Source organism: Erigeron canadensis, chromosome 7 (assembly GCF_010389155.1).
Source record: "Erigeron canadensis isolate Cc75 chromosome 7, C_canadensis_v1, whole genome shotgun sequence".
Classification (NCBI taxonomy): Eukaryota; Viridiplantae; Streptophyta; class Magnoliopsida; order Asterales; family Asteraceae; genus Erigeron; species Erigeron canadensis.
The window spans coordinates 38,303,875-38,331,056 of record NC_057767.1 but is presented as its reverse complement, the minus strand read 5'-3'; the positions used below and the strand labels follow the sequence as shown (position 1 = coordinate 38,331,056).

General features: G+C 31.3%; 5 protein-coding genes across 5 annotated transcripts; 3 read left to right on the top strand and 2 right to left on the bottom strand.

Annotated features, from left to right (window-relative positions):
- Window positions 1-1,762: 1,762 nt before the first annotated feature.
- Window positions 1,763-5,389, top strand: LOC122608497 (protein trichome birefringence-like 34). Its single transcript, XM_043781601.1, has 5 exons — window positions 1,763-2,199; window positions 4,145-4,319; window positions 4,440-4,636; window positions 4,735-4,893; window positions 4,992-5,389. Exons 1-5 carry the CDS (start codon window positions 1,841-1,843, stop codon window positions 5,341-5,343), a joined length of 1,242 nt encoding a protein of 413 aa, XP_043637536.1. The 5' UTR covers window positions 1,763-1,840; the 3' UTR covers window positions 5,344-5,389.
- Window positions 5,390-10,321: 4,932 nt separating this feature from the next.
- LOC122608746 (acid phosphatase 1) lies at window positions 10,322-12,575 on the top strand. The gene is made up of 3 exons (XM_043781839.1): window positions 10,322-10,737; window positions 12,071-12,283; window positions 12,379-12,575. The coding sequence occupies exons 1-3, from the start codon at window positions 10,349-10,351 to the stop codon at window positions 12,554-12,556; spliced, it is 780 nt and encodes a 259-aa protein (XP_043637774.1). The 5' UTR covers window positions 10,322-10,348; the 3' UTR covers window positions 12,557-12,575.
- A 1,191-nt stretch (window positions 12,576-13,766) lies between these two features.
- LOC122607592 (patellin-6) lies at window positions 13,767-17,386 on the bottom strand. The gene is made up of 4 exons (XM_043780600.1): window positions 16,513-17,386; window positions 15,060-15,184; window positions 14,683-14,821; window positions 13,767-14,345 (listed from the first exon to the last, which is right to left on the bottom strand). The coding sequence occupies exons 1-4, from the start codon at window positions 17,182-17,184 to the stop codon at window positions 14,082-14,084; spliced, it is 1,200 nt and encodes a 399-aa protein (XP_043636535.1). The 5' UTR covers window positions 17,185-17,386; the 3' UTR covers window positions 13,767-14,081.
- Window positions 17,387-23,473: 6,087 nt separating this feature from the next.
- On the top strand, window positions 23,474-23,998 carry LOC122609498. Its single transcript, XM_043782538.1, has one exon. It carries the CDS (start codon window positions 23,474-23,476, stop codon window positions 23,996-23,998), a length of 525 nt encoding a protein of 174 aa, XP_043638473.1.
- A 1,165-nt stretch (window positions 23,999-25,163) lies between these two features.
- LOC122609497 lies at window positions 25,164-26,895 on the bottom strand. Its single transcript, XM_043782537.1, has 3 exons — window positions 26,397-26,895; window positions 25,527-25,697; window positions 25,164-25,303 (listed from the first exon to the last, which is right to left on the bottom strand). The coding sequence occupies exons 1-3, from the start codon at window positions 26,893-26,895 to the stop codon at window positions 25,164-25,166; spliced, it is 810 nt and encodes a 269-aa protein (XP_043638472.1).
- Window positions 26,896-27,182: the final 287 nt, after the last annotated feature.

Below are 27,182 nucleotides of genomic sequence, written 5' to 3'. Positions count from 1 at the left end.
TAATCATTTCCCTTCTATAAAACGAGTCTTGTGGCCGGGCCCTAACCCGGAAGACACTAACAACATTTCGATAACAATGATTTAATATGTTAAGAACACAATGTTTAATAATAAAAGAAACATGTGATAATATCAAAAACACAATAATTTTGCAAAGAGATAAAATGTTTAAAAAAACCTAGAAATGAAACAAATAAAAGCCCGCAAACACAATATTATAACAACACAAGTCAATATAAAAAAAATAACTCTCAATGTCGTCTTCTACGGGTTTTGGATTTCAATACCGTCTTTGACGGTATGTGGGGAAGTTGATATGTAGACAGTCTTACCTCTACTAAAGGTAGAGAGGCTGTAGAAAAGGACCACTAGTTTTACAAGTCAATATAATGTTTTAAAAAAAGTTCAATTATAAGAGATAGGTTAAAACTAACAACGACATTAGAGCCCGACTATTCAAGAGCTAAATGTGTACGTGTACGTTAAATATATACAAGCAACTAAATGCACAAAATTAGAACCCGACTTTTTCATTCGTTAACAAAAACATTTATATTTATATTTATATCTATATTTATATTCATACATTTTATTTATATACTCATATATCTTTACTAAAATGTATTAGCATTTATTTATCATTAATATATATTCATTGTTATAAATTCAAATAATAGGGATCGCGATCGAGATGGACACCTAAAGCGATCGAACATAACATAAAAATTAAGCAAACTTATGATTAGACTAGTAGAGTCGTTAGGGAAGATTGACTTACCCCATAATTTACCAACTTTTCCTTTAATTTAATAGTATAAATACTTTATAATTAATTTTTAAAAATGCATATAATATCATTACAAACATACATCTATACTTTCATATTTCTCGCATTGACTGTGATCGTGTTCTTTGTAACCTCTGTTACAACATATATGAGGTATTTAAAACAAAAAAAAAAGGTGAATTTTATTAGTATATCAATTGAAACCAAATTATCAAGTAATTAAATCGAACTTGTACTTACTTATTATGGAAGAGTATTGAAAATCAACTACAAATCAAGGTGAATCTTATATTACAATGGAAGTCGACTACCGTAACAAAGTTTCATTTTATTAGCTATTGCTAAAATGATATATTAAAAAGATTTTAATATTTTCCTTGATGAATTCGAGTTGTTGAATAAATAACACTATGGGTATCCCAACCACACTTTTTGGTATCTCAACCAAAAAGTGTGAGCCCCCATGTCTATAATAGTATATATGATACAGTAAAAAGCGGGCCCCCTGTCATTAATAATCTGATCGGGTTACCAAAAACATGATCGAGATACCAGACGCCATAAATAAATTGATTATGTAGACAAGCAAAATTATGACCATGCTGTTTATGGTTGAGCGGATACCCACAATTGTTTTTATTTTAGATTATCAATCGGACATTTTATTGAAAAACGTAAAATTCATTTAAAGTTCATTACATTAGATTTGAACTATGTCAGTAAAATAAAATAAAATACATATAATAAAAAATATAATATAATAAATAATTAATGAATCAGTCAAATAATAAGAATATTTTTTGGACAGATCAACTACCCAAAGTGATATAAAAATGCTTAAATACCAAATATGTAAGCAAAACACCATACAATATTTCCACCGCTTTCTCTTCTTTCTTCCTTCACCATTTTCAAAACATTAAAAAAAAAGAAGCACGTACAACACACTACTTTTTTTTTTGGCCTTGTATTATATATATGCAATATATATATATATATACATAGATATATTGTATTGAATAACAAGATCAAAAGGAGATAATTAATTAAAAAATGAAGGGAATGGAAAGATTACAAAAAATGGTGCATGGGTATCATACCATTGGGTTTATGCTAGTAATGGGAGTAATAATGGGAGTTGTGTATTTTTGTGGAGATTATAATGGAATAACTATAAGTTTTAGTTTTATTGGAGAAGCATCAGATGAAATGCTAGTAATGGAGAATTATGTGTTTGATGAAAGTTGTGATTTATTTAATGGGAGTTGGGTTTATGATAATAAATCAAGACCTTTGTATATAGAAAAAGAGTGCCCTTTCATGACAGATGATTATTCTTGTCAAAAATATGGAAGGAAAGATTTCGAGTATCAGTTTTGGAGATGGCAGCCTCATGGTTGTGATCTTCCCAGGTTCCTCTCTCTCCTTCTCTCCCTATTTAATTTTTTTGTTATTATTATTGTATATATAAAATATTATTATTATATACACACACACATAATTGGATTCCAACAAGCCAATGATATTATATTTTTGCTTATTTAGTCCAAAAGAACAGGTATATAGGCTTACCAATTTAGAAAAAGTTAGCTTAATAAGTGTTCTAATATTTAGTAAACAACTATATATGCATGAAATAAGTGAATCCGTATAGTAGTAGTACCCTTCTAAACCATGACTAACAAGTTGTATAAGTGAGATACTTAATAGTTCAATTAAGCCATATATTAACTAGCTAGTTAATAATTACTGTATCATAGAAATTCAGGTTTTTAAGTTTTTTTTTTTTTAATTTTATCAATAGTGTTAGATATCCTCAAGTCGATACTTGAACGTCAATATCCGAGTTTTAACACGTTCTTCTATCTCCTTCAAAACATTGTACCAATAACTCATTCAATAAAGTAACTGATCGTGTATTGAATTTCTAACCTTGAAATTTGCAAAAGAAGTTTAACAGGATCAATGCACTACTTTTACTGTGTATTTGCCGTGTGGCATTGGGTTTTGAGGTTCCAAGAAAGTTGACACATGCATTTAAATTGAGAAGTTTCTTTATACATTGTATGTCTATAAAATTTAAATTTTGTTAAATAATGATTAGGAAGCGATACGTACCTACCGCAACTGTTTATGAGTAACTTTGTATAGTTTATTACATATATAAATTTTATATTCGAGGGAGCTGTATAGCGCGGACCTAGTTAAAAGAACGTATGTTAGACCTCCTATTGTTGAATCGCGACACGAAGTTTTTAGCGAAATTCACCTTTCCAAAAAAAACATATACTCGTATAAGTTTTGAAAAATGATAAATTCTCCTAACCAAATAGTCTAATAATCCTTCTAAAGCATTAAGAATGTGACATGTGGTATCCACCAATTCTCTTTCCTAATCTTGCCATCTGATTTTTTCATATATCATCATTTCATTATTAAGAGGATTATTAAGCTATTTGATTATCATTTCCCATAAGTTTTATATCATGACAATTGAAAATATTAAGAAGTGAGTACTAAATATATCACTTCCCACATAATTATACTCGTTACTCGTGAGGGTGCCACGTACCATGAACAATCACCTCGAAAACAGTTTATATTATACTAATATAGGTTGTGTTATTAATTTTATAAAAATAATTAATCTCCTAATTTATAAGCCTGAAAATTCTCATAATTCATATGATTAATTCATATGATGGTGATATGTATGAATGCAAAAGTAAGATTAGGAAATAGATTAATTGAAATCCACTATGGTTTTAAGATAATTTTTAAGCTAAAATTAAAAAAAATTAAACATTTTGCTAATTTCATGATTAACCCATTTTTATCTGAAATAAGTGTCACGCTGTAACCTGGCATGGTGGAGCCGTGGAGGGGTGTTTCACGGTGAAACACTTTTTAGCAGTGTATTGGCGAAGTTTAAATTTTATGAATTAACGGCAGCATTTGTTCTATGTCAACACGTGATATAAAAATGTACACATACAAACCTTACAAAATCGCACCTTAAAATTTGAAATATATGATACTGGAGTTGTAGGCCACAAAACATCCAGTTAAAGTTAAAAAACTTTATATATTTTTCCTAAAAGTTAAAAATATGTATAACTCCATGGGACATACATCTAATGTAAAAACAAAGTATTTCAAATTTTCAAAAAGAAAAAAACCAAAGTGTTTCACATTAAGAAATTTACTAGACATCTTGGGGATCATACACCACCGCAATGCATTGGTTATTGGTTGAAACATTGCAGTGAGGTTGTACATTGTGCATTATAAATTATAACTTGTGCCTTATAAGTTGTACAAATTAAGTTAACAAGTTTTAAAGACAAAAACTTGTAGGTTTAATGGAACAGCACTGTTGGAGAAGCTAAGGGACAAGAGAGTTGTTTTTGTTGGGGACTCATTAGGCAAAAACCATTGGGTTTCACTCCTTTGTCTTATTGACTCATGGATCCCTAATCCATCACACAAGGTTGCAGAATGGCATGGCTCATTGATCACTTTTAAGGCAACTGTAAGTCAAGTTTGTGATTTTTGTCTCTTTCTTTCATAACATTATTGACGCTTGGATTGTACAAATGTGACATTGTATTCAAGTATCTAACTTTTTTTTTCTTCAAATGTTACATCTTAGGAATACAATGTTTCCATTGATTTTTATTGGGAACCCTTGTTAGTTGAATCAAACTGTGACGATCCGGTCACACACCGTGTACGTGACCGGATCATGAAGATTGAGAGCATTGAGAAACATGCGAAACAATGGGTAGATGCCGACATGTTAGTATTTGACTCGTATACGTGGTGGTTAGAGCCTAATATGACACTCTTGTAAGTACATTAATTTTGTTTTTGAAAGATAGATATTCAATGTTTATATATATGTAGCCTTTAGTTGATATTTCGTGACACTAAAACTTTGTGTTAAGGTGGGGATCGTTTGAAAACCCCAACAGAACTGTTGTCGAATCTAGCAGAGTAATACGTTACGAAATGGCTCTAAAAACTTGGTCGAATTGGTTGGAGACTCATCTTAATCGCAACAAGACTAAACTCTTTTTCATAAGCCTCTCACCAGACCACAAAGAGTAAGCGCGCATTATAATAACTCCTTGTCATTTTATAGGCTATTTATATATAGTTTCGCTATATTAACTATACTAATATAAGGTCACTACTATTTTAGGGGTGGAGATTGGGGAAAAACAATGGGACAAAATTGCTTCAACGAAACCGAGCCAATAATGGAACAAGGATATTGGGGAAAGGGGTCCGATACTAATCTAATGAGAACGGCGCAATCAGTAGTACAAGATCTTGAAAACAAAGGCTTGAACATACAACTTCTAAACGTAACACAGATTGCACAGTATCGGAAAGATGCACATCCTTCTATTTACAAAAGGCATTGGCAACCTCCAACAGAACAAGAGTTGGCGAACCCTGTCTTGTATGCAGATTGTGTACATTGGTGTCTTCCGGGAGTTCCTGATGTATGGAACGAGATTCTTTATACTTACATACGTTATAAACTATGAAATGTTATGTTCATTGTCGTGATATGTCATACATTTTGGGTGTTAATTATCAGAATAGCAATAGTATACACACCTAAAATGCAACCCTTAAAATGTCTTAGAATGGGTTTTTGCATAGAGTAATTTTTGGTAGGTGATTGAAAGTATGAATTGGCATTGGCATACATGTACAAAATATATGTTCAACTAAAATTAAAGTTAGAAAGCTATTCAAAGTCTTCAGGTCGATGGTTTTGCTACAACAACCCTTTTGTTGTTTAGTCATCTAATATATTACAAAGTCAAAAGCTTCTATTCATTACTTTTGCTTTTATATATTTCGAATCCGAATAAATTGTATAATAATAACTTTAGTACTTTGGCCCGACAAGATTTTGATATACTTTTCAGTTTGGCTTTACATGAAAATTAAATAGGATATACACAACAATTACGTTTTCATCTCAACAATTACGTTAAATTTCAGGTTAAATGGATTGTTGGTTTTCGGATTGACGGGTCAAATGGGTTGTCAGCTAGACTTACTAAAAATTTTATATACACTGGCAGGTCAACCTGCTAACTCGAAGGGTCAACTCAAACCAAACAAAATCAGATAATTAGTTGGATAGCGAGTTGATGGGTTTAAAATTATGTATGAATTTGGTTTATGAGTTTTGTTGATTTTCTTTATTAAACTTAGCTAGACTTTTAAGCATATTTATAAACTTACAAAATTAATCAAGTTTATTATCTTTATCAAACAGAAAAAATGATGTAACTTTATTTCTGCTGTTGGGCATGGTTTGTTTTTCAACATAAAATTCTAAAAATCACATCTCCTATTTTCACGGGTTTAATTACATCGCAATCGGACCATCATATATTGACACGCCAACCCACATTTTATACAGTTCCCGTAATTTAAGCATTTTGATCTAAAATATCTATTCTTTCTTCAAATTTAAATTAAACACATCATTGTCGTGAGAGCCAATATATAATTGCTATTGGCCTATTGCTATTAAAAATACCACGAAACTATGATATATAGTTATTTATTTTCTATAATTTATGGTAATTTAAAACCATAGGAATGGTTTCGATATATCTGACGAGATGGTTTTGAAACCTACCGTATAGGTAAACGATACTGATTTGGTATCTACTTCTTAAGAATTTTTCTCATGCGTAGAACCCCACGATTTAATACATCAAATGACATATGGTGTCATTACATTGCATTGCAGTTTGACGCAAAAACATATTTTATCTAGAGATGATGCAATTTAAGATTCGTGCTGACATAAATTGAAAACTTTTTAATATATATATATATATATATATATATATATATTAGTACTAATACCCGTACGATATACGGATTAACAAAAAATATTATAAAGTAAATATTCTTATTGGTATATACTATGTATTATTTTTACGAACAACACAAAACATAAAGGATTTTATATTGATTTATATCATATTTGCTATATACTATGTATTATTTTTGTTATAATCATTACTAATTAAAAAGCTATAGTTTCACATATCCTAAGAGAAAAGTGAGGGCAATTATGTTATGTGATTTAAATTTATGAAACATAGTTGCGATGAGTGTATTAGGGGTGTTTGTGTTTGCGTTTAAAAAATAGATTATGCGTTTAAAAGCTGCGTTTTGAAAAAGTATGTTCCTACTTACTTTTTCAAAACTGCATTTTCTCTCTAATAAAACGCAGATAATCACTTATTTTGCCAAACACTTCTTTTCATTATCTACGATATGCAAATGCAATAATCAGATAATTAACTCACAATGCAACCCCAAACACCCTCTTAATAGACATATTGAAAGAATAATATGTTAATTGGTATAGATAAGTGTTTTACTTGGATTGGTATTGTACAATTAGGAAACTAATATATAGTAATAATAATAATAGTAATTAATAATAAGAATAAGAATTTGATAAATATATGGTAACTATAAATTAGAAACCGTTTAAAAGAAAACTATAAATTAGAAATTTTAAAAAATTTTAATTAAAAGTTACACATGTCATTTAAATATTGTGTCACATGTCGATCAAGAAATGTTAGAATCCTGTTTTAGTATATTGGTAGATATTATTTTCTTTGTTAGTATTTATTTTTAATATTCAGTTTTAAATTGGTATCGCCTGTAATTTTTTATAAATATAAATTATATAAATTATAGATTTTGTTAGGCCATATTTAACTAACTGTTTACTTGTGTGTTTCACATGTATGGTATAACCATATATATAGCAAGTTCCAACCAAAAAAAAAAAGTAAAAAAAATATGAAAAAGAAGAGAAATAATATATAAGGAAAGTATGACGATAACTCAACTCAATCATATAATGAGAAATGTGTGACAAAAAGCATATATATGATATATGTGATGATTGAAAATTGTTATTAGAAATAATTATTTTTATGTGTAATATTTTATTTTGTATTATTTGCAACAGCTCCTTGCTAACCCAAAAATTATAGGGTTTGAGACGATGAATGCTGTGCTTTTCAAGCGACTTGTTTGCCTGATGAAGAGTTTCACAAAATTGGACACGAAATGCTTTATGTTAATTAGCAAGATTCTAAACTTTAATATCAATCACATAGATTTGGTTGGGCTTTTAAAGGTAATTCATAAACAAGAATCATCCAATAATGGGCTAACTTGAAGGGGTTAGGCCATCCCATCTAAAAGGTCTGGTATGAGCCTGATTGTATTCTAAAGTTTTAGATAAATTATTTAGCGGCCCAAACATTAGAACTTGATAATCACGACTTGAAATTAAACACACATCCAAACATGATCCACACAAGGGTTTATTACCTAGAAAAGAAATGATCGCTAGATTTGTTATGTACTTTTTGAGTTTTTATTGACTATCAAATTAATTTGATCTTTTAGAACATCGAACCTTTTATATCCTTGTTATGTCCCCGTAATTTGTAAAGGCCTTTTTTGTTCAAAACTTTCAAAATGTGTCCCAGTTAGATTATTGTTTTTCTTAGCAGATAATGTTGTTTTGATAACAAAATGGCTTCAATGTAATAGATATTTTTGTTCATTTTTGTAATATCTTTATGTGAAACTTTTACAAGTGTTAAACAATAGTGATACTTTCATGATTTTAAGCACTTAAATTTCAGATGAAATCCAAGTCTAGACCTAATACGAGTCTCACTTCTTATATTTCTTAGGTGTATTAATAGAGGTTTTTCGAGATTTATGATTTTTTAAGCATACGTGTAGTTTAGGAGTATGAGTAGGATAGAATGACGTTTAAAAAGAATTAAATAGATAAAATTTGAAACCAAATTGGCAATTTACGTAAGCCTTGATATAAACAAATGCAGATGTAATAATTAAATAACTTCTTGATAAATGGTTATGTGCTTCATTTACTATTTTGGTCTATTGACGTCATGGCTAGGTCCAAGTGACCATCTCTATCGTTGACAAACATCCAACTTCAATGCTGGTGGAATTATTTGAAATTTTTAGCCAATCAATATACGTAGAACTCTTTTATTTACATACTAGAATCGTATGTTTTCCAATGTACACTGAAGGATGGTATTTAAGAATAAAAAACATACTCGTATTTCTTACGTTACAGTGACTTGCTACGGTGATATTTCTCACATGACCAACAAATGTGTTTTGTTATTTTAATAACTTCAAAAAATAAAGTTCATAAACTTTTAGTACATTAGTGAGTGATGATGGTCGGCATCCGACTTCATTAACTACCAGCTTCATTAACAACTAGTTTTGCCGAATGCCAAACAATTTATAAATTTTTTTTATTATTATATTAAAAATCAAGTAGTGTTTGGTCGGACATTTTGAATTACCGACATATAAATCTACAGAATTGTATATTGTGTCATTTCCACTACCAGATTTGAAATGCCTTCTGACTATTTTCCCATCTAGCTGTGTCCAACGACCCACTTTCTATTTCAATTACACATCATCACAATCTTATATAACACAGATATATATGATATATATATTTAGTTGTCGTTCATTATATGTTACGGATTATTGTTTAATCAACATCAAATGACTAATTAAGCAAATATTTTGATATTAGTCAGACATTTTCACATTCTTATAAATTAAATATCTTAGCTTCAATCTTGTGAAGCAAATATTTTGAAGATATTTAGAATTTTTTTTGAAACAAGTGTAAAAGTACTCTGGATAAACCGTGTTATCTAATACAAAAATTTGTCATCCACGAGTATTATATCAGTGGTTGAGCACCAGATAATTTACGTGTTGGAGATCTCGATTTTGAGATATGAGAAAGACATTTCAAGTTATTTCACAAATAAACTACTCTACTAAAGCAGGTTTGAGTACTGCAAAAAGGCAACGTTTTATCCTTATTAAATGTCATGTCTTTAAGCGGTTTAGTTAGGGGTTTCCCCTCCTATCAGGTATTGAGAGTGAGGGAGCTCTTTAACGTGAAACCAGTTAAGACAACGCAAGCTAGATCTCATTTTACGAGTAAATGATACACGACTTTGAAAAAAGGATAAAAGAGAAAAACCTTATTAGTTGAGTCATCAAATGTAGTGAGGTTTGACCACATTAATGTTTAGTATACTCTCTTGATGATCAAGTGTATTTTGGATAACTTTTCAAATGTTTGACTTAAATTTGTTTTATAATTCTTGTATTTAGTGGTTGCTAATTAAACGAAAATAAAAAATATATGAGCTAAGCTGAACTATTCACCCTTCTTAAGTTCTTTTGATATACTATATATATAGAAGCATGGGGTACTTGACAAACAAATCAAACACTCTGGATTCCATCATTCAACATCACGAATACAAGATACTTAAAATTTATATGTGCTTCTTTTATAACTCAAATAGTATATGCATTTAATTTTAAACGTTCTATAACAACGCTTTATTAAAACTTTCATTCATCACACGTGCAAAGATACATAAACTACAACATTTGGATAACATGAAGTGTCCGAAAGAAACCTTTGTGTTTTCTCTTATTCTTGTTATGTTAAATATGTTTTTGAGTACAAAGTGCTTCGATCATCACTCGCCTAGACAGAAATGTGATCAACTAGTTGAGTTGTCTCCGAGCTACTGTTTGAGTTGGAGGCTAGCTATAGAGACAAACAATATACATGGGTGGCGTACGGTTCCAGTCCAATGTATCCATTATCTTGAGGTATACATGCTCGGCGGGCAATATGATTCGGATCTTAATTTGGTTTTAGAACAGATAATTAGTTACATTGACGAAATAGATCTATTTGAAGATGGATTTGATGCTTGGATCTTAGATGTTGATGATACATGCCTTTCAAATATCTTTTACTATGAAGGCAAACGATTTGGGTAAGTGTACACCATTCCTTAATTTAGTATTTTTTATTTTTTTTAACGTCATTAATTCCTTAATCTTAACCTTAAAAAACAAGATTTAAACGTCATAAAATAAATAGTAACATATTTTGTAACTATGCAAGGACTAAGGACTCTGTTTTGATAAGTATAGCTTTTTTTAAGGCCCAATTTCAGTAGCCCAATTACATTAAATTTTTTGTTTCCATATAATTCTTAATAAGCTTTTTGTTTCCATATAATGGCTACCAAAGAAAAAACATTACTGTAGCAATTTCGATTATATCGTAAGACTTTTCTTTTCAATTTTCATTTTAATTTACACTTTTTTTTTTCCATCTTAAATTTACACTTTTTACCAAAAAATTTAAATATAATAAATAAATAATAATAGTTAAAATATATACAATAAAATTATAACTAATATTTATCCAATAAAATAATAACTAATATATATCCAATAGTATATGTTCTATCATATAAAGATAAAATTAATTATAAATAAATAAATAAAATATAATATAGATATATTAAGATTCTAAAATTAAGCAAATTCGATAAACATATTTTTTTAAAATATTTCAATAAAAAGCTCAAAGTGTTGATATATAGATCAATTTTTTATTACTCAAAATAGCATATTAAATGTTAAACTACAATAAATTAACATTTAATATTGATAACGTCACAAGCTCCGTGTATTAGACACGAGCCTAAAATCTCGTAAGCGTTTATACCATGTCTAAAAAAAATAAATTAAATTAAAATGATATAGATAAAACCCTTCTTGATAACAATTAACATTGTGCAAAAATTAAAATGTAATTACTGAATTAGCAAGAAATATCATACGTACATGAAATTGGACCGTTTGGGCTCATGGGCCATGCACCATAGCATTGGTTTGTCTCATGATGTATAGTAGCCATCAGTATGATTAACCTTTTGTAGTTTTGCTTGTTTTAACCTATTAGTTGGTTTGTGAAGTGGAACTGGTTAAAGTTCTTAGAATTCGTTTCTAAACATAAATTATAAACAAGCCTTAATTTATATAAGACTACAAAACAACACCAAGAGATTTAGTTTCCATGTAATATGTTCAAATCTCAACCCATGTCCCTTTAGTCATGGTTCTCTATGATTGAGCTCTGACATGTTGGCCGTTGGGGCTGGTTGGTGGGGGCCGATAATGGCCCCGTAATCCGGTTATTAGATTTTAAAAAATATTTCAAGTTACACTCATATAAACGTTTGATAACAAGTGACTAGTAAGTTCGACCTACATATTTTGTCACCTCTTCTAATAAACGGTTTGTGTATGATGCAGAGGTGACCCATACGACCCACGTGCATTTAAGGAATGGGCATCAAGAGGCTTGTGCCCGGCGATTCTTTCAACCCTACAATTATTTCATAAGTTGATTCAACGTGGTTTTAAGGTGTTTTTGATCAGTGGTAGGGACGAAACGACATTAGGACAACCCACTATTCATAATCTTCACCTTCAAGGGTTCTTTGGCTTTGAACAACTCATTCTAAGGTAATTGTTTCATGGTCTTTTAGAAATGTACCAAATCTATAAAATGCATATATGTGACTAACCAAAATTCTTAATTGTAATTCAATATATTTCAGGGGTGAAGCATATAAAGGACAAAGTGGTATTGTTTACAAATCAGAAATAAGAAGGAAGTTGGTGGAACAAGGGTATAGAATATGGGGAAATGTAGGTGACCAATGGAGTGATCTTCATGGTCAATTTGTTGGCAATAGAACTTTTAAACTTCCAAATCCTATGTATTTTGTACCGTAAATAACAATATCTTTTATCATCTAATATATGTTTGTTAATTTATATACACGAAGTAGGATTCGAATCTTTGTGAATTTTTCCTAAAGTCTAAGACCTTACTGATATATAGTGATCACCAAACTATTGGCAAATACTTGTTAATACTAATTGTTATATGTATAAGAAGAGTATAAGAAAAATTTGTCGAAATAGCGATTGGGATGATCATTGGATAACATATCGAGTACATATACGTACCACATAAATGTGAATATGTGATCCATGTGATGAATTGGAGAGTAGTAGTTGTACCCAACTATTGTGTATTAATCATTGGCACGTACAATTTGACCTTGGCAATCGTCTCTATAGATGATGTACATCAAGTGGTAGTGCGTGACAAAAATTAATTTGGTTGGCAGCAAAACATTTGGTACCAAAAGAAAGTTTTCATAATTATAAATTGGACCTCAAACACCAATTATAAAAGTTAGTGACAAATACATAGAAACATATCATTTGTAGCAAATTATCCAATTGAAAAGGTAATAAGAAATTGTTAATGTCAATACTTTTGGTCAAGGTCTGATGTGGATTTGTATTTCTCATCTTATTATTTTTCAAATACAAAGGCCAGAAGTCCTTTGAGAACAGTGTTTAACAGGAAGGGTAAAACTATTTGCACGATACTTCAACTCTTTACACCTCACCTGTGACAAGTTTGGATACAGTTGCTGCTACTGTAATACAGTAATTACTTGAAGGGTAGCTTTAGTAAATTTGTAATTTTCATCTTATTATTATTATATCAAAATAGTTAAAAGAAAAGTATATGGAAACTTTTTTCTTGTAACATAAAAACAGGACTGCAGGAGTACATGCAGAAGCATAGCGGTGGTTTAAAGCAAAAGCATGGTTCTCATTGGGAGCATGTGGAAATCATCATATGATATGTCATCATACATACATGTGATATCTCTTCACGGGTGCCCACAATACACAAACATGCTTACTTACATCTTACTCCTTTTATTTCATAAATACCATTTAGACATATTTTCTGTACAAAACATATGTGTTACAATTTCTGTCTTCCTTTTAGTCCAAGAGGTTAGGCTAACACGTTATAGACATATATATACTCATGTAGATATATAAGCCATTTTTATAGCTATTAGACAAGTAATTTAGCCAAGAGCATACCGTACGGATCACTGGTTACACCGCGATGTCATTGTAAAAAAAATAAACTCTAATAGTCCACGTCAAACGGGATGGATTACATGACTCATCAGCCAAGCTTTACTTTGCAGATCACACTGCGATCCCAAAAGCCAAAGCCTATTTTTTTTACCCCTAACTAGCATACCGCGTAATATCATCATCTACCTTAATCTACTCATATTCTAAATAGGTAATGTAATACAACCGTTTTCTTCTTACAACTTACAAGTTACATATTAGGTAGGCAAACATTACTTCATGACAACACCAATAGAACCAAAAACACTAGAGTAGACGGGTAACAAACGGTTTCAAAAGAAACTCACATCACAACGGGAGGTTTTCGTACTTGGTAACGGTAGGAAGCAACCTTTCTTTTCCGAGAGGCTGAATTATCAACGGACAACACCAACTTTCCAGGTTCTTTTGTGGTATAAGAGTTGTGAACTGCCTCTTCACCTGATCCCACCTTCCTTGACTTCTCCACCGCAATGGTGTAGCTTCCATTTGCAATTGGGACGTACTCTGCACTGTATTCCAACTCCCACCCTCCAACCACGATATCCCATGTTATAGTTGAACCGGCCTACAATATTCACCATACCAATTGTCAAAAGAATTCTCGCAATTATTATTTGGGAAGAAAGAAAGGATTCTTCAAATAGGCATGTTTCCTTTAAAAACACGAAGATATAGAAAGTCTGTCTATACTAAGAGGCCGTTTGGTTCAAAGGATTCAGTGAAATATGATGGAAAGGAATTTGGGATTTATTATGTTAACCTAACAAGACAAGGAAGGAATTCCAAATGCCTTTCCATTAAATTCGATTGAAATCTTTAAACCAATCAGCCGTTAAAAGTGTAGAAATTAAGTTGTTACAACATAGTGAAAGAGTATTTGCAAAGAAAGATAGGCAAGTTACCTCAATGCCTTCAATTTGAATATTGACTTTTTCTCCACCTTTGACTGTGAACTCAGAAGCTGGTTTGGGTGGGCCGTTCGACTCGTTGGGGCGGCTCAGTCCACCATACTGTACTGGTACATCCTCAGGCCTTATGTACCTAAATTCATTAAACCAATATCAAGTTTTCAAAACAATATAGTACAATTATTGATAAACATACAGACATACATACATGCATTCATGGAGTACAATGCTTAGATTACTTGAAATCCACACTCAAACAAGAAGTACTTAGTAACAAGGACTCATTATGCTTCACATATGTGTACTTTGTGCAATAATAGTTGTACAAGAAAAAAACAGAAAGTAAAGTTAAAAAAGAAAGATATACTCACTTGTAAAGAGTTTCGGCGACATTTCCTTCTTTAGAAAGCACAAACTTGCTTTTGGTTCTTTGAGTCAAGAATGGACTAAACATTGAGTACAACATACTGAAGTACCATGGTACATTGATAAAGATCTATACCCATAAATCAGATTATCAGTAAATTCATATCAACAAGTAAACAATTATAAGTCATTAAATAGAAAAAAATTATATATATAAAAGAAGTTGCAGGGCTATAATCTCAAAATTAAGGGCCCGTTTCTTTCTCTAATCAGTAAGTGCTTAGTATATTAAGTGACCAAATACATTAAGAAGAAAAAATTTGCAATCTTAGTGTTTTATACTTGATTACTTTCAAAACAGATTGCAAATTTTTTGTAACATAGAATTTTTTTTTCCCTTGGTTTTACTCGGTTGTAAGTTACTTGTATAACTTATAGGTGATGCTCGATTGACAACTTTTCGACATAACCAAATATTAGTGAACTAACTACTCTGGGAAAAATCATGTAGTTCACGGACACAAAAAGCACCTTGGGTCCGCCGGTACTAGAAAATTCACCACAAAACTAATGGAGTGTACTCAACCAATCAATGTGAAATGCAAAATTTTCATCAATGCACATGCTTTCATTTAAAATTTTCATAAAAACATTTCAAAAACGATTCTCTTTCCGTGGTACTTCCAAAGACTTAAAAAGTCTTTACCAATAAGTTACAAGCATTAATTTTCACATACTATTAACTTCTCCAGAAATCTAGTTTACCACATGTGAGTTGTAATTCTATATTTATGAAAATATAGTACATTCTTACAGTGAGTTGTATACCATAGAGTACAACTAAAAATTATTTTCCTAACAAAAATTTATCATTACAAAAATTAGTGGATTTTTTATATTGACCATCGTTATGGCTCACTAATGCATTGTAGGCTTATACCTTACAACTCCTTATTGCATAGTAGTTTGAAGATCAACAAAGGTTTCAACTTTCAACTTACCAAATAATAGCATGCATCAATGGATTGTACAGTACATAAACAAAACACATTTTTGGGGGAATCTAAATCTGTAGCAAGTGGGAATTAAGGAGCTTCAACAGCATCATCCCAATTTTTTAGTTGTACAGTACAAACCCATGAGTGCATAAAAACAATTTAGAGGGAAACTTTCAAATTTGGTAAGTGAAAGTGGCTTACAATCAAACCATTTCTAGGTGGTAATTTTCTTGGAGGAAGAAAAAGTCAAAAGCTTAAAAACTTTCAACTTTTCACAAACATCAATGAGTTGTACATTACAGTACAACCTACTAATGCACTAAGACATATTTAAGATAAAAATACTTTGCATACATTATATTAGAGTAATAAAATGTAAACTACACTAAAGCTAGCAAAGATATCTAATTAATGAAAAATACTACTATTAGTAGTAAAAGAAATTAAAACATGCTCGTACCTTTTTAGCAACCATTTCAGGATAATTGTCTTGAAACAAAGACAAAATATGATTAGAAGCAACTCTAAGTTCTCTTTTAGGCATATCTTTAAGATCAGTAACTTGAATAATACTATTAATCCCACCAGGTTTAAAATGCAACATTTTAATCCCTCTTTCAAGAACTTGAACTCTCCATCTCAAAAACTTTTTCAACTTGTCATTATCTCCAAATATTTTCTCATACATTTCTTTATCTTTAAACACACCATATGCATTGTAACAAACAGGATGGCCTTCTTTATCATACCCATTCATATATGCCACTACACCTTCAAGTTCCTTAAACCCTAATTCTTCATCAACAATGTTGTCTGCACCAAATTCTTTCCTCCAAGCAAGACACTTTTGTAACATGGTCAATGAATCTTGAACTCTAAAGTCTCTTGCCCTTAGGAATTTCAACAGGATGACGTCAGCTTTCTCAGATGTGGTGGTTGTTGGTAGCAGTGGGATGCCCCACATGCTGATGTCAGCATTCTCAGGTGTGGTGAGTTTTTCTTTGAGTTCTTGAAGGGCTTTCTTTTCAGATGGTTTGAGATTGTAGAGATGGTATGTGTCTTCTTTGAATGATGGTGTTCTGTGTGGTGTTGTGATTGAATCAAACTTTGATGGTGATGATGATGAGTCCATTTTTATTGATAATTTTTTTGGAAAATGGAGTAATACCCAGATGGAAATTTTGAAACTTTTTAAGTTTTGAGTGATACCCAGGTGAAAACAATTGGATTTTTTGAAGGATTGAATGATACCCAGATGGAAATATTGGATTTTTTGAAGGTTTGACTGATACCCAAATGAAAATGTGTAGATTTTAGAGAAACCAAAGAGTAAAATTATGAATTTTTGGTAGATTTAAGTGATACCCAGATGAAAATTTGAAATGTATTGAAGGTTGGAGTGAGAGCTAAATGGGCATTTTGGTGAAATTTGAAGTTTTAAAGTTGAAAAAAGAAGACTGTAAAAAAAAAAAAAGAAGAAGAAAAAATGGGGATTTGTGGGGTCTATTTGGGTAGCGTGACTAAAGGGAAAAAAAAGAAAGAGACAGGTCTATGAATATGATGGGTGGATTAGAGAGGGAGGGACAGTATATATTATTGAGGTGACATGATTAATGCTTGCGGTGCTTTATATTTTTTTCTAGTTTAATTATGTTACATTACACACATAAATTTGTTTACAATTCCATATTAAATTTGTCTCTTCATAATTGTACTTATTTGGTTCAATATGGTAATGGTATCAAACGGACTTTATGTAATCATTTGGTGAAAAGCTTAAATATGGCTTAATGTTTGAATTTGGTTTAACATGCGATGAAAATTATCGTTTTTTCTATAATTTATTACATACTCCCTTCGTCCCATTAAATATGTCCTATTTTGATTTTTAATGCTTTTTTTTTATAAAATTTGACTTTAAATATTTTAATTTGTATTATATAATATTTGATGAGAATTATACCAATAAAATATGTATTTAAAACTCAATCAATTAATATAACTTTTATCAAATACTATATAACACAAATCAAAATATTTAAGGTTAAAGTTTATAAAGTAAGACTTTAAAATTCAAAGTATGACACATTTAGTGGAATGGGTGGAGTATTTATTTGCACCGGATATAATCTAGTTATATCCTATATAAAGAGACTTCGTGTGAGCAGCCTGTCTGCTTGGTTTTTTTTTTTTTAGTTCGCGTGGTTTTTATCAACTTGCCTTCTTTTGGTTTCTAGTTTTTTATTTTTGACTTATATTATTATTTGCCTTCTTTATGTTTCTATTTTATTTTAATTTTTTTACTTATATCATTAATTGTCTTTTTTAGGTTTCTATTTTCATTTTTGACTTATATCATTATTTTTAAGGTGATAACGTTTTAGTGTTTCATATTTTAACCAATAAATCTTTTAAGACTTTTCTTTTTACCTTTAAAGTTTTATCTTTAAAAATTCACGGTGATGCAGTATTAGTCTTTTTATTTTCACCGTCAAAGGTTTTTAACTTCTTATTTATACCGTCAAAGTCTTTTTACATTGTATTGTTTAACAATGTGGTTGGCATACTGAAATTTAGGACCCCGATTCAATTGTATGTCTGGTGTTTATCCCCGGCCAACGACCAGGTATAACAATAGTGTACTTTATAGCTATTTGTGTTTCGATATACTTAGCTTTATATACTTACAAATGCTAGGTAGTCTCAAAATATATCAATCAAAGCTAAAAAGTATTGGAATTCAAGTATATTAAATAGATACCGAATAAAATTAAAATAACTAGACATAAAACATAAAACGATTAAAGTAAGACAAAAAGTTGAATAAGTAATGCTCAATAAACTAATCTATCATTAGCAATAAAACCATGATAAAAGAACTCAAGATATACCAAGTAATGAATAATGATAGATTTTGAGATAAAAGCATACTATAATTTAGTTATCGCATACCCAAAGAATTAAAACACACAGACAAACCATAAAATTGATTCTTGGAAAACCAAAACAAAGTTCAAGGAAACGTTCATAGTACTTTTATCTATCACATTAAATCAGCTCATGATCGTCAAGATTCATTACCAATTCATAACGTATACATAATACATATATTGCGCAACGATTTCATTAAACAATACGAAAGCTAAAGAATAAACATATGAAAATTAACTTCATATCAATATTGATTCTAGTTTACCTTTTTCTTTTCTTTTTTTTTTAATTTTACTTAACTAAAAAATTTGCATTTTTTTTATATCTATACTTACTATAAACACAAATAACAATTTTATACTAAACAATTTAGAGTTAAGCTCAATAAAAAGAGAAACAAAAAGTGTACAGTATATAATTTAAAAAATACATATGAATTCATCAATAAAGACCATCTCGAACGTTTTGATTTTCTTTGGGTTGTTCCACTCCGAAACAGTCCATACATGCAAAACACGGAGTCGTAGATGATGGTTAACATCTGTTGGCTTGGTCTTATTTTTTATTGTTGAAAAACAAGTCATAATGAACCTATAATGGACAATACTAATAATACTGATTAAATATGAAAAAAGTATATAAATAAAAAAACCTTTTAGTAGTCGATCGTAGCATTTTGTTTTTGGCCTTTTTTTTTTTTTGATTTAGATTATGTGAGAGTTTTTTCTCAGTTTCATATATATAGATAATAAAATAATAATAATTTTTGAGAGTCTTTTTTTTTATTAATAATATAAAAGTCAGCCTTAATAAATATTAAAAATTTAAATGATTAATAAGGAATGATGATTAGACTCAAAGAGCGGGATTAGAGATGCCAAGTGCATGGTTGTCAAACTCGTACGAGTCGACTAGTACGAGTCGAGTCAAAACAAAAGGAAAACGAGGCGACTCGATGGGATGACTCGCTTTACCCTAGACTCGTAACATGACTCGTGTTTTGTGGTGCGAGTGGGTCCGAGTCATGTCCGAGTCACGAGGCACAAAATAATTATTTTTTTATTTTTTATTTTTAAACATAACTCTATTCTATTATATGCTTTTAAATTTGATTTGATTACAATGGTATTTTTCATTTTTAGCTTAATACATTAATACATTACATATGTCTATAATAAATACTTGTACATAATTATAAAAGTACCATATTTTTAAATATCCCAACTCTTGCGATTCGAGTCACGTTTCGAGTCACGAGTCAAAAAATTAGATTTGGGTCGAGTCGAAATTTACGAGTCGACAACTATGACCAAGTGTATCACCAACCCCCTCTTTTAGTTATATCATAGATTTATACTTATTTCCGTAAGCCCTACTTTTCTAGCATTGATTCAGATACCCACGAGAAAGTTGTGAAAGCGAAGGTGGTCTGATGGCGGCGATGATTGGTAGTGATGGTGTCGTTGAATGGTGTAGGTTGATTTAAATGTAATTAATGTAAATGTGATTTTAAAATATAAGGGTTTATGATATAATTAAAATTAGTGCATTAAGAACAATTAGTAAGGGTGTATAAAATGAACCAGAAACCGAAAAACTGTGTGATCCAAAACCGAAAAATCTAAAACCCAAAAATAATCAAAAACCAAAATATCGATATCTAATGGTTCGGTTACGGTTTTTATTATTCATTAATCGTGATTAACCGAGACCTTTTCCGGTTTGATTAAAGATTAAAAGGCACCTCAAAGACCGATAACCGATTTATCCAATCTACAAGATAATCCAAATATATATATCTATGTTTGATAACTTATCTTACAATACAAATTTACTTAATTATATGATAGAAACATGTTTGGGAAACATTGTCATTGTATAATAGTTTGAAAAAGGGAAGAAAATGTTGAGATTTCACAATCACTCGTAAAAAACTGTCAAGAATATATCACGAAAGGGATCTATTGAGGGGGTGTGTTGGGTACTTTTGGGGTCTTGGTGTGTACCAAAACAAATATTTCATTGTCATGGGGATGGGATAATGATATTACCTGTTACAATCATACAAGATGTTTTCGATATTTCATTTTCAAAAACTTTTTTTTCAAATGTTTGAAATTTTAATTAATAAACGTACACCATTTTTCTTATAACCAATATAATCCTCTTGTCTTTCACATGTTGATCCAAAATATGTGCATCACTCGTTGTCTTTAAACACTTGATAATCACATCATTAAGCTTTTTCTCATAAAGAAATTTTTGTTTTCTCTCTAATATTTATGATAAAGGGAACTACATTATCGGATAAGATAGATTAATAAAAAACTGAACAATACGTTTTCAATACGATTATGATTAGTGAGATAAATGAATCCAACATCAAACCACAAAAACTACAAAAAACGAAGACAAACAAACCACGTATAATTTAGTCATGAATCTTACTAAACTTGTCCTATATACCACTTTAATGAGTTTTTTTTTTTAAATTAGTGTAATGAAAAATTTTATTTATCAAATTAGTATACTTTCAAAAATATTTACTAAATTATTATAGTTTTAAAAATATTTAATATTATAGGTTAAATTTATTTTAATATTATATTTATTAAATATAAAAATAAATAAAAGTGTATAAAAATTTCTCCACACTTTTATTTCTAAATATTTTTACACAAATAAAAGGGTGAATTTTTTTTAGTGTGTTCACACTAATTAAAAGTGTGGACAAATACAACATTGTTTGTAGTGTTGATTAAAAGATAATCAAGTTTACTTTCATGTAAATCCTATTTATTTATTTTATGCACATTTCTTTTATTTTATAGGAATTATATATAATTCTGCCTGACTATATTAAAAGACATATAACTTATATTATGAAAAGAGGATCGTTTAAAAAAAACATTTGTTAATGTACGGTTTAACTTTTGGATGGTTCTCTTTTGAGCCATAAAAAATACACCTATGTATACGTTTGGCTCAAAAGAGAACCATCCAAAAGTTAAGAGCCATGCTAGAATGACAAGCAAATTACAAACTAATTATTATAAACATAGGTAGCATGTGAGGTGGTTCAATAAAACAAGAGATGGAAAGAAGTGGGAGAACACGTAGACGTGGTTTAATTGGTGAAAGTTAAGTTTGTAAAAATTTGTTTGTAAAAGGTTTGTAAACCTAGAATTACTCATTTTTTATTACAAATGTTCGTTTCACAAACGACATTCCAACCAAATAATGTTAACACTAATAAGAATATACGTATGCATAGGTGAATCATGAATGACTTACATCAAAAATGTTAATCGCTAATAAGGATATACGTATGCATAGATGTATTTGTTGTTACAAATGTTCGTTTCACAAATGACATTCAACCAGCTTATTAGACTCGAGCGCCCTCTATAGTTACGAATTTGTATGAAAAAAAATTGCGATTGGGGATTTTTTAGTTCTTTAATTTAATAAATAATTAAATATAATAATATTAAATTAGATATTAACCTATAATGATAAATATTTTTGAAATTATACTAATTTTGATAAATAAGTTTGCCCACCACACTAATTTGAGAAAAAAAACTTAACATAATTTTGAATCTATACTGATTTGGTAAATATTTTTGAAAATATACTAGTTTGCTAAATAAAATTTTCTATTACACTAATTTTGAAAAAAACTCCCACAAAATTCTAATAGTTTTCTATACGAAACGTTGTGTAATGGAAACACATCAAGGCATCACCATCTTTTTCTATGTTCATTTGTACCATGTTACTCGTATTATCAAACTGACTTGTTGAATAAGTATATCACCCAAATGACTTCAACGATATAAGAACGTACCTAACTTTTAATGAGATGTTCATTATTTAGGGGTTAACCATTCATTTGAATTGTGAAAATACATGTATAAACATATAAATTTGAGCCATTGATAATATTTGGGCCCTGAAACCCTCTATTTATTTATTTTATTTTCAAGCTGCCAAGGCCTCTCTATGAGGGCATACAGAGTGGGAGAACGGGTTGGAGCAGCTTGGGCTCAAACCGCCGGTTTCACCAATCCATGTGTTAGTGGGCTGGGCTGGAAGAAGGTTTCACAAACCAGGCTTCATAATATTAAAAATGGGAAGGAGCGTGCAAATTGGAACGTTGGGTTGGGGTACTTGGTCAAACAATATAGCCGTTTGAAGCTTTGATTAAATTTTTTTTTCCCCCTTTTTATCTTTATTTAACCAATTCTTCTTCAATTTCAAACACAACAACAATATATTCAACAAAAACACATACACTTTCACATAATAAAAATGTCTACTTCATCTTCATCCAACGAAATCATCCTCCCGCCTATGCTACCCGACTTATCAACGGGTAGTTCGTTTTTATTTTTTAAAGACGCATTAGCGGCGGTGGAAGAGCTAGAAGACTCGGGTTCCTCTAATGACACCCGCGCATACATCGAGAAGAAGCCCATGAGAAGTTAATGCGTGATTATTTCGCGGAACCGCCAAAATTCGGCGACCGCTTCTTTCGTCATCGTTATCGCATGAGTAAACGGTTGTTTTTAAAGATTGTTGGTGACATTGGAGCTCAATACCCGTATTTTCAACAACATACGGACGCAAGGAATAGACAAGGTTTCTCGCCGATACAGAAATGCACGTCGGCAATCAAGCAACTCTCGACCGGTGAACCATCGGATAACTTCGATGAGTATTTATGCATGGCCGATCGCACGTCACGCGAATGTCTTATCAACTTTTGTGATGTGGTCATTAATATATATGGGCGCGAGTTTTTACGTAGGCCAACGTCCCATGACATAGCTATGATCCAACAGGCGCATGAAGCGCGACATCATCTTCCCGGGATGTTTGGTAGTCTTGATTGTACGCATGTCGAATGGAGGTATTGTCCAAGGAGTTTGAAAGGGCAACACACACGTGGGGATCATAAAGTCCCTACGATCATGATTGAGGCTATCGCTTCACAAGATTTATGGATATGACATTCATTTTTTGGTCCTCTCGGGTCAAATAACGATATTAATGTGTTGAATCAGTCGCCTTTGTATGACACGGTTTGAAAAGGGACGGTTCCAAACTCATCATTCATTGTTCGCGGTCGCTATTACAAACGTGGCTATTTGCTAACTGATGGAATTTATCCTAGGTGGTCTACGTTTGTTAAAGCTTATCCACACTCTGTCGATCTAAAAGAAAAGAAGTTCAAGAGAGTACAAGAAATGATATTGAAAGGGTTTTTGGTGTTCTTAAGGGAAAATGGAAGATTTTGGAGCGTCCGATTCGTTTTTACGATTTAGACAAGATCGGCAAAGTTGTTGAAGCGTGTTGTATATTGCACAACATGATCATTATGGACGACGGGAGGACAATTTTACCGGTTCATATAATGGACCAACCGACACCGATAGTGTATGATCCTAGCGTTTTACCGGAGTTGCATGACGAAAACGTCCATCATCGTCTCCGATATGATCTTACAAAGCATGTATCGGGTCTAGATTTGGCATACCTCGATGACCCGGCTTTTCAACCAACACCGATTGAAAATTTAATTTAGTATATTTTAGTATGTTGAAGTGTTTTTTTTTTAATTGTTTAAATGTAGTATTGTGTTTTTATTATTAATATGTCGTGTTTTAATAATAAAATGTTATGTATTTGATATATTTAAAAAAGAAAAAAAAAGTTGTGAAGGTTAAACATTTTATGGAATGCCACTAAAAAATGTTGGGAGGGTTGAAAAGGTAAAGTGAGGTGGATGGATATTATTGGTTAGATTTGAGAGGGTTGATAAAATCTTTCCAACCACTCCTAGTACCCTGAGGAGTAGGGGGCTTTGGGGTTCCCTACGTAGGGGGGACTTCCGCCATGTGGCAGAGGCTCTCCCCAAGAGTTGCCCAAACTTTTTGTTGGAGTGGGGCTCCTCGTTGGGGAAGCCCCTAACCTTATTTTATTAATTTTTATAAATATAATATATATATATATACAATTAAAAAGTTCATTAAAAATAAAAAAATACATTACTTAACTAAAATTAAACTACAAACTACATTAAATTAAAACTAAATTATGACTAATAATAAAACAAAGTACGGATAATACTTAAACTAAAAACTACATTACACACATTTTATTTATACTAAACTACTACTCCTCATCGCTAACATAGTTGTTTAGGTTGAACTCGAGCTCGTTGTTGGGTTGTGCACCGCCACGCCTCTTGTTCGCCCATAGATGATCAACCAAATCCGCTTTCAGCATATTGTGTACTTCCCTGTCTCGGACGGCTGCCCCATTTGCGATACATTGTTCAATCGGCGTTTATTGCATCCAATATGCCGGGTCCAACGTTGGGTCGTTCGGGTTGAAGTCTTGGCAAAAAGCTCTATCTTCATCTTGTAAGATCATGTTATGCATGATAATACAAGCATATACGACATCAACCATAGTTTCTTTTTTTCCAATAGCGTACCGGATATTTTATAACATGTCATCTCTTTTTTAGAACACCGAACGCCCTCTCAACAACCTTGCGTGCCGACTCCTGCTTGCGCTTAAACAATTGCCGTTTTTCATCAAACGGGCCGGTGAAACTATTCACAAACGTGGTGTATTCAGGATATATATCGTCTGTCAGGTAGTATTCAGTCTTGTAGAAGTTCTCGTTTACGTAAAAGGAACCTAATTAAAGACAAGTTATATAATTTAAATATATACATATATTTATAAATACTTATATATATCTAAATATAAATATACTTAACATATATAATTAAAGACAAGTTATATAACTCACTTGTAGGCGCTAATCCGCAAATGATTTCCTCTAGAACGGGTGACGATTCGTATACATTAATGTCGTTGTTTGATCCTTGTTTTCCAAAGTAGGCGTTCCAAATCCATAAATCATAAGATGCAACCGCCTAAAGCATCAACGATGGGTGTCCGACATCACCTCGTGTGTGCGTGCCCCGCCACGCTGTGGAACACATCTCCCACACCCAATGCAGGCAGTCAATACTACCTATCATACCGGGGAATCCATGAACTTCATCATGAACCTCATACAAACGTTGGAGATCACTCCAAGTAGGCCTTCGTAAGTATACGTCTTCATATAATTCGCGTATACCTTGTACGTACAATTTAAATATACATAAAATTACTTAATATATGTAAATATATGCCATATCTATATATATATATAATTACGTATATATATAATACGTATATATATATAATACATAATATACTAAATAAATAAATATATATATACTCAATATATGTAAATTTATGCAACATGTATATATATAATTACGTATATATATATAATACGTACTTAAATAAAAGTTAAATATATATATATATATATAATTATACCTCTACAAAACTTCTCAACTGTCTCGCGTGAAGTTCTTTCCGACATCTCCAAATACTTGTCGAAAAGGTCACCAGTTTGTCCTGTTGCTAGCTGTCGAAGTACGGATGTACACTTTTGTATGGCGCTGAAACCCAACTTTCCCGTCGCGTCGTATCTTTGTTGAAAATATGGATATTCCACCTCCACGTCACCACTTATCTTCAAAAATAAACGCTTCGACATACAAAAACGTCGCCTAAACTGTCTTGGATTATACGTGGGATTCTCAGAAAAGTAATGACGCATCAATCTATCATTTGCCTCTACCCTTCGTCGAACAAGTGTTGTTCGACGAAAGAAGCCCATTGGCCGAATCGGGGGCGCGTCTTGGGCAACTCGCATTGCGAGTTGAACGACTGCAATCGCTACACTCTCAATCGCGTCATCGTACTCATCGGAACCGGAACTAGTCGTAGACTCTTCTTGGCTAACAGGAGCTGCCGATGACGCGGAAGACATTGAGTATTTTTTTAAGAGATAAATGGAGTAAAGTGTGTGTATATGTATATAAGTAAAGTGTGTGTAAATATATAGTATAGTGTGTATATATATAAAGTAAAATGGGATGATTTTTAAATTAAAAAGAAAAAAAAAATATAATGTTGGCCGCTCCCAGCCGTTGTAACGGCTCAAATTATTGGACAATTCAAAACACAAGGGCGATGAATATTGATCGAAAGGAGGTGTTTTTGGCCTTTGCCACCCGCCAGGGCGGTGTGGACGGCGGCGAAGAGGCGGCAGTGGGG